We start from the raw sequence: 9101 nt of genomic DNA on the forward strand, positions 1-9101 counted from the left end.
CCCAGACGCTATACTTTTTGATAGCCAGGCACCATCAGCTTTCTTCACCACATTTGCTTATGCACCCATTTGTCTTCAGTGATCCATTCGACACCCCGTGATCACACAGGTTGATATGTTGTTCCATGTGGGCTTTGTTGCTTCTGAGCTAGATGACCTCACAGCAACCCTTTATCTCTTTGTTTATACCTAATAACTAGTGGCCATTGGGTCGACACCAAGTCACAGTGCCCTATTGGGTGTCGGACACTTTCAAAGTACTGATTTTTTTACAAATAGGTCACCAAGCTTTACTTCCAGAGTGCCTTTGGGTGCAAACATCCAACCTTTCATATAGTGGTCCAGCACTTAACCATTTGCACTACCGAGGCACTCTGGCGGTATAGTGGTTATGCGTTGGACTCCTAAAGAGCAGCGTCAGTGGTTCGAAACCACCAGCCCCTCCACAGGACCTATGGGGCACTCTACTTCTGAAAGGAGTTACAGTCTTAGACACGCACGGGGGCTGTTCTGCCCTGACTTCCACCATCGATACAAGTTAGCATCAATTCAATGCAGTGAGTTTGGTTTTGGGGTGCCCTTTGGCATAATCTTGATGCCAATTTACATAACTGAATAGGCAAACAACCAACAGGAGAACAAAACAAAACAAAAAAGCAGATATGGTCTTACCTGTTAGACTGGATAGCTTTCTGCCTTAGATTAATGAGGTGACAGAAGACTTGAATCCATACAACAAAAAAGACCCAATGGAGAGACTTGTTTGTGTGTTTTTTTAAAGCACCACAGCAAAACAATGCTCACTGCTAAGGAGTCTGTTATGACTCGGGGTGACTTATGTGTTCCATAGTTTTCAGAGCTATAATTGTTATAGAAGCCAATTGGTGGTTTTCTATGGTGCTGCTGCCTGTAGGTTAGTAGTGAAGGTGCTTACTGTTTGTATTACCTGAGGGCCCTTTGTTAAGGGACACTGAATGGTAAATGTATTTTAAACAGATCCCTGTTGCCCTACAGTTGAAACCCTGTCTGGAAAATGATAATCTATAATTCATGATAATCAATAGTTCATGGGGGAGGGTGGGTGGGGAGCGGGGAGGAAGGAAAAATGAGGAGCTGATATCAAGGGCTCAAGTGTACAGAAAATGCATTGAAAATGATGATGGGAGCATGCAAATGTGCTTGACATGATGGATGAATGTATGGATTGTGATAAGAGATGTAAGAGCCCCCAATAAAAACATTTAATAAAAAATAAGATTAAAAAAACAACAACAAATAAAAGTATTGGGAAGTCTGTGTGCTGGTACAAATAAGAAGGATTACAGGTTTCAACAAGAAACAAGCCCCCATGCATTGATAAGCTTTGGGAAAACTGTTGGTGAAATAAATCCATATTTTCTATTATCCTAAGAGCTACTCGCAAATGCACCCCCAAGTTCAAATAGTGAAAAGTTCTGCCCTGAACAGACAAGCCATGATTGAAGGACATGAACTCCCAGTGAGGTGTCTTTTCTACAGAGATGATGCAAAGGATATAGAGGACTCGTTTACCCTGGCAGAGAAGAAACAGATACGTGGCTACTCGCATACCTCCGCTTCAATGTATGGAAATTCTGACACAAGACGTACTCCAACAATGGGCCATCTCTTCCCAGTTACACTTGCCATTTTGGCCACTTCAAAGGCCTTGTCCCCATAGGTGGTGGCAAGATGTTGTGCCACCTGTGAAAAGAAAACCACATTAGGTAGATACTGGACTATCAACCTCGTCTAGGTCCGAAGCAACAACAAAAAATGTCCATGCTTATCATGTGAGTTTTCTCACAGCCTGTAACTGATAGTTCCAGAAGGGCATTAGAGTTTGATTTTGTGGGAGGAAACCACTCGGGCTCTGAGTGCTTAGGCTAGCACGAACGCTACTATACATGCATCACTGTATCGGTGACTGATGAAACCTCAGCTTCCTTCGCCTCCCCTGATCACTTCTGAGCAATGGCTTTCCTTATGCTTGTGACAGAGAGCGTTGGGGACATATGTTTGCTAGAAACAAACCTCCAAACCCCAGGTTTTCCAACAGAAATTCAAATGTACATTGCTTTTTGGCAGCGAGGGAAAAGTATGCTCTTATCCTCACATTTTCTTTTCTTTCTTCTTCAATTTCTTTCCTGTCCTCTTTTCCTTCTTTTTGTAGTTCAAGCCTATATTATGTGGCTGGAAATGTACCCCCAAAAGGATCTCTTAGCAGAGAGGGAACTCAGTTGCTGCTTCTGAAATCAGCTACACTAAGTTAGGTCAAGAAAAAGATAATCTGGCGATGCAAACCCACCTCACTTTCAAGTCCATAATCTTGGACAAGCCTAATGTAGAGTGTGGGGCTCCAATCTTTCCCGCCTTGCAGGTAAAGCCCAACCGTTCTACTGGACCCTGCTCGCAAATTGTGAACCTTGACTGCAGTATCTACAGTGTCTTCCGCCATGGATCGGTAGGTTGTCCACTTTCCACCTAGAAGAAAATTAAGCAGTGATTCAATAGGTCACAACTCCCCCCACCCCAACCTTATTTTCCTTCTACTTATCCTTATATTACCTTACTGGTAAGATGATTCATCTATTTCTAGAACAATTTAGGCAAACTAATGTATAAGTCTTAGAATCACTGAAGGAAAAGACAAATTTGCTGGTTATTAAGGTTAAAAATGTTTGGGACATGATGATTTAAGTCGAGGCCATCTCTGAGTCCCATTCAATAACAGTTCACCCCCCATACCTGCTATAGTGATAAGGCCACAATCACTGACATCAACAACATGATTTCGGGAGATTGACTGAGTATCTGCCGATTTAGGGTCCGTCACAAGGGGGCGAATACCACTCCATGCTGCCAGGACATCCCCTCTTCTCACTGGAAAGGATCAATGAGTAGAAGAGATCTCAGGAAGAGGGAAGTGTCAGTGTAGACTTTAAAAGGGAGAGAACAATCCTTATACATAAGAATTAAATGAATGAATAAGGGCAAGAAAAACTGATCATGAATTCTTTTGTTCCAAAGATAACCTCCATGAAAACATAAAAACCACTGACAGAGAAATCTGGAGATACAAAAGATATAAATAATACTAATTATCCGGCTGGAGTAACCTGAAAACAGGTTAGAAAAGATGGAGCAAAACAAAAACAAACCCCACAGTTTTATGATTTAGGTTTCCTTCTAGAATATACCTAACTATCTCAGAGAGGATAAGAATCCTTATTAAACAAGTCACAAACAAGATCTAAGGACCCCCGATGGTATAGTGGGCTACATAGTGAGCTACTAATCACAAGGCCAGCAGTTCAAAGTTCAGGTTGACTAGAGAAGCAACTTCATAGACATTCATATGTGTATAAGAAAGATCTTTATATCAAAGAGTAATTGTATATTAAGAAAACATCCCAGCCCAGTCCAGATCCAGTCCATAAGTCTGATATTAGCCCATATGTCCAATGCCAATATATAAATTCCTCTTCAGAATCATGAAACACATGCAATGACGCTGAATGCAGGAAGATCACAGGCCAGTGGGTAGAAAGTATTATGGATCTAGTGGCAGTGGAAGCATCTCAGCACTGGTGTGAGTTTCCATGTGGTTCCTCCACCTCCAGGGCTCTGGCTCCATCAGTGTAATCTCCATGTGGCTTGTCAACAGGAATGTCTCGAAGGGAGGGTATATGTGTCCTGCCTCCATGGAGGAAGATAGGACTTCCCAGAAGCCTCAGGAGAAGGTCACGCCCACACAAAGGCCTCATAGGCTATGACCTGATTGACAGACTGGACTCCACCCCTTAGCTCAGGTTGACAGTAGATATGTAACTGCCACAAAAGCCATCAGCCACTCCATGGGAAAAAGATGGGGCTGACTGTTCCTATAAAAACTTACAATCTCAGAAACTCAAAGGGGCAGTTCTGCTCAGTCCTGTAGGGTCGATATGAATAGAAATCAAGTGAAGATTAGTGAGTTTGCTTGTTTCTGTGTTTGTATTTTAATTAGGACATCTTATCTTCTTATATAATGTTATCTACCTTTTATTAGAATTACAGATACCTGACATATAAAACTCATCTCACAAATCCCCATAACATAGTCTTATCCTCCCTCAACAGGAAAAAAAGCAGATTGAAAAATGTAACCACTTGCCTAAGGCACATATCTCATGAATGGAGGAGCAGGGTCATGAACAGAATCTTGCTGACTCCAAAGTCTATGCTTTTACCCATAAACCTATACTGTCTTTCGTCTAGTGATAATTTACACACTCCACATTTGTTTGCCTCTTTTCCGATCCCACTATCCTTATCATTCGGAGCGCCGATAGCATAATGAGATATGCATTGGGCTGCTAGCCACAAGGCCAGCTATGCGAAACCACCAGCTGCTCTGAGGGAGAAAGGTGAGGCTATCTACTCTCGTAGGAGTTACAGGGTCAGAAACCCACAGGAGCAGTTCAACTCTGCCCCATGGGTCACGATGATCTAAAGTAGACTCAATGGCAGTGTTTGGTTTATCTTTCTAACCAGTACAAAGCAGGTACACAGAGCAGCTCCTCCCTGTAGGTACACAGTACTTTTGAAAGTTCCTTCAATAGTCACATTAAGATACCAGGCAAATATGTCTCAATTCCACTGTCAAAATATAGTTACTCAACTATGCCAAGAATTTACGAGGTTTATAATAGAACTGGAGTCCTAGTGGGATAGTGGGATACAAGTTGGGCTGATAACTCCAAGGTGAGCAGTTCAAAACCACCAGCTGCTCTACAGGAGAAAGAGGAGACTTTCTACTACCATAAAGAGTTATAGTCTTAGAAACCCACAGGGTCATTGCGACACTGTCCTACAAGGTCACCGTGAGTAGGAATCAACTTGATGAGCATGAGGGAATTAGGCTCAAAAGGCCTCATTACTCACTTTTAAAAAATGACTAAGGAGAATGGTAGAAACCTTATTCCAGGTTAGTATCAAGGTAGAACAAGACCCATGGCAGAATTCTCAGAATCGATTCTTCTTCTTCCTCTGCATATCAGAGGATATACACCCTTCAGAAGCTACCTAACTATATAGACCACAAAGTGGTGAATGACTACTTGGTCTACGATACCTACATTGGTGAGCCTGCTAACTATAGTTGGGTAACAGAGAACCAAATGCACTTTTGCTGTAGCCATGACTTGTGGCCGTATGTGGTCTGTTTCTTGCTTATTACCAACAGTTACCCATTAAAAACAAAAAGTTTCCCATAAGTCTGTTTAGATTCCTGGTGCTGGAGAGGAGAACTGTGTTCCACAGGGTTTTCATGCTGATGATCTTTCAGAAGGGGATTTCCAGGCCTTTCTTCTCAGATAGCTGAGGGTGCGTTCCAAACATCAAGCATTCGGTTAGCTACTCCCCCCTAATGAATAACTGTGTATGGTCTTGATATATCAATATCTAGTCACAAAGACGAACTGATGAAATTCAAGTCTCAAAAGTATATGACACAATTAGAAAATGGTTTACATACATTACAGAAATATCAGGACATGGACCAGCCATCCCTTTGATGAGTAAATCCCATGGAGCGCAGTTCTGTATGTAGAAGGCAGCTAGATGTCAGCTCTCACTGCACCTGGGGCCGGGTCTCCTTATACATCAAACATCCTGTAGTTCGATACACAGCAGTTCCTGGAAAATGCTTCACTATGTATCTAGGTGACTCTTCATGTTAAATGATTATTGTAAGGAATGAAAAGTCCTAAAATGTGCCTGATCAAGAGCTGGGAAAAGACCTTAAAAGCAAGTTATATTTGTTTGATGGCTGATACTCCCCAAACTATATCTCAAAAGGGAAGCCGATTTCTAGAAAAATATCAATTCAACTAAGGTAAATCTGACATGATTTTAGAGAGCTGCTGAGGGCCACACCCTATTGGGCTGTGATCCGAAAGAAGAGGATCCCGTACAGCCCTACGCGATGGCTCATCAGGCCCACATCCCAACACTGTGAGTAAGAAAGCTGGAAAACTCAACGAGTTTTGGAAACCACAAGAGAGCCTATAACCAAGGACACCATTCCTAGATCTGCTTCTCTGATTTGCTCAGTCTCTGAAATAAGTTTGTTTAATTTTGATGTTTTCCAGTGATTAATTGGCACACACACTTTAAAAAATATCCTTAAAGAATTTAACACAAATCAGGCAAAGTATCTTAATCTTTACCCCTAACTTCACCCCCAGAAAAACTAACTAGGAAATTACCACTCTTTTCCATCAGAGTTCATATCACCCTTTTAGTTAAAAATAAAATCTAGCCAACCCACGGACAACGTCATTGCGGTCAACACACATTGCCTAGCGAGCTCCTCTGTGACATTCCTTTGGTAGCCACATGGAATGGGAATTTGGTTTCAACTCAAAGTCCTCTGACTGATCGTTAAATTATTTGATGGAAAAAAATTAAGCTTTTCTAGAATAAATCTAAAGCAGATGCAAATGATCTTAGTGGCAAAGGCCTTCTCTCTTCTATTAAAATTGATATATAAGATGGTGTTGCCTGAAACAAAAAGACTGAAATAAAATAGCCATGTTTCATACACAGAGGACACACTACATACATATGTGAATACCATTTTCATTGCTTATATCTGAAATTGATATTTTAAAGAAACGGGGAAAAACACACGTTAAGCTCTCAAGAAAAGTTCACAGTGGCTAAGGAACTTTACTTTTGCCTGGACTCTTCCCCTCAGCTTCTTACCCTGAGAAGTAAATTAGACCAATGTTGTCACTGACTTTCTTGATTTAAAAACCCGCATGTAAAGATAATAAAATTTTACTATTGGAAATATGCATCAGTGTTTATGGTCTGCAGGATTTTTATATTACTTAGACTACTGGCATTACTGGTTCAGGTTATTCAGTTATCAATTCTTTTCTAACCTTGAGGGTTAATGATTTTTATGGATTATTCTAAGCGCTATTTGCAGAAGGAAGATAAAGAGGTACCTTCCCACCACCCAAGTTAAATAAGGGCTATTCACAGCCATTAGTGTAATCTATGTTCATGGAACACAGCATAAGTAAACACATGAAACAGTAATTCTAAAGTCATACATGAAAGACAGCTACTAATGGATCTAACTGTTTTTTCTCCAGGATCATTTATTTGAATGCCTAGAAATCTTGTATACAGTTTAAAGGAACAACAACCCTAATTAAAATTTTCTCAAGAAAGAGATTCTCTATGTGCAGAATAGAAAGGAAGTTGGCGCCGGGAACCAATAAGGCATCTCAGAATTCCGCCTCCATAGTTGGCTGTCAGGTTTGCAACCATGGGAGAGTCACCTGCGGGTGCAGCCAACTTGGAGGATGGCAGGGTGATGAGAGAAACAGCGCCTGGTGGTGCAAATGATGAAGCATTTGATTACGAGCCAAAAAGCTGGTGATTGGGACCCACCCAGGGGTGCCTCAAGAGAGAAGCGTCTCAATCTGCTTTGGAAATGTCCTGGCCTTGTAAACACTGTGGAGTAGTTCTACTTGGCCCAGAGGGAGCCACACGAATTAACAATGATTCAAAGGCCACTCACAACAATCGTCTTAAGAGAAATAAGGATGGTTGGCCCTAGACATGGCTGAATCACTAACTCCTGGGCCTTCCTATATTGGGAGTTCTTATTTTGCTAGACCATCCATTTCCACATAACCCTAAAGTTACAGATCCGATGATGACTTTATTTCCTTCCTTGAAGCTGCCTATGCATCATAAATGTCTCTACATCCACTAGAGGACCACAGCACTATGCTACAGACTTTGGTGCTGTGGTGAAAACGCTATCTCATTCACTCACTGCCATCCAGCCGATTCTGACTCACAGCAACCCTACAGGACAGGGTAGAACTGCCCCTATGGGTTTCCAAGTCGAAACTCTTTTATAGAAGTAGAAAGCCTAGTCTTTCTCTGGGGCTGTGGCTAGTGGCTTTGAACCAGTGATCTTGGGGTTAGCCGTCCAACAGGTAACCGCTACTCCAGCATGGCTCCTCTCTATATCTCACAGTCAGCTATTAAACACTTGCAAGGTGAATCGTGAGACAAAGGAATTTGCAGTTCCATGTTATTTAGCTTTAACTGACTATAAATGGCCATATGTGGCTAGTAGGGATCACACTGCAGTTCTGGAGTGAAAGCTGAGAGTCGGAGATTTCAGCCCTCGGGCTGAAGGATCGGGAAGCTGGTTCCCTTCACCATGGCCACATTTGTAAGGGAGCAGCATTTCATTGAAATCTGTTAATGAAAACAATCTGCTCAAGACCATCTTTCCCCCTATCATGTTCCATATTTACAATTTCACACTATCTTCCATCCTATTAATCCCATGAGTTCAGAGAAACAAAAACTCATTTTATCAATGTTTGTCTTTCAAGCGGGAGAGCTAGGTCCAGTTTTGGGTACATTCATCTCCTATGCAACTCCACACACGTTGGCCAGTGGAGGTTTATGTGTTGCTATGCTGTTGAATGGGTTTCAGCGAAGCTTCCAAACTAAGATGATCTAGGAAGAAAAGTCTAGTGGTCTAGTTCCAAAATTCAGTCAATGAGAATCCCGTCGATCGTAACAGGATGACCGGACTGGCCACCATGTCTTTCCGTTCTAGCAGGGCTAGGGGTCGAACAGAAGGCAGGAAACACAGCAACCACTGTTAGGGTTTTAATGGAAACAGGTTTTATCCTCCAGAACGCAGCCAGGCGTAGCCTGTGGCCATCACCTGCGTTAGCTCTCAGAGGGTAACAGTAGAGAAAGCAATACAAATCAGGACTGCTATGCTTCAGAGCTGAGAAATTCAGCTTGAGTTTTCTGATTCTTACACCACCGGGATAACTACCTACGATTTCATTAGTTTCCACTCTTCGTCCCCAGGTTGAAAGTCTGCAGAAATGTCAATGCTAATATTTCTTCAGAATCCCCTCAATATCCAAGCACAGAAATCAATAAATATCAAAAGCAGAGATACTGGGGTCTCAGATACAATATTATAGATTTCTTGCAGGGTTTCTGATGATTGTGTGTGTGTGTGTGTGTGTGTGTGTGTGTGT

The 9101-nt window shown here is 41.9% G+C and overlaps 1 protein-coding gene across 1 annotated transcript in view; it reads right to left on the minus strand.

Annotated features, from left to right (window-relative positions):
* The window catches only part of GPD2 (glycerol-3-phosphate dehydrogenase 2), a 212070-nt gene that overhangs the window by 21893 nt on the left and 181076 nt on the right, over positions 1-9101 (minus strand). Inside the window, exons 10-12 of the mRNA XM_004703929.2 lie at positions 2767-2901; positions 2327-2502; positions 1591-1722 (exon numbers count right to left, since the gene is read on the minus strand). Of these exons, the coding sequence (XP_004703986.1) occupies positions 1591-1722; positions 2327-2502; positions 2767-2901 (443 nt within the window). The remainder of the gene's footprint in view (positions 1-1590; positions 1723-2326; positions 2503-2766; positions 2902-9101) is intronic.

This window comes from Echinops telfairi, unplaced genomic scaffold (genome assembly GCF_000313985.2).
Source record: "Echinops telfairi isolate 266 unplaced genomic scaffold, ASM31398v2 ScPeMD7_4;HRSCAF=17, whole genome shotgun sequence".
NCBI lineage: Eukaryota > Metazoa > Chordata > Mammalia > Afrosoricida > Tenrecidae > Echinops > Echinops telfairi.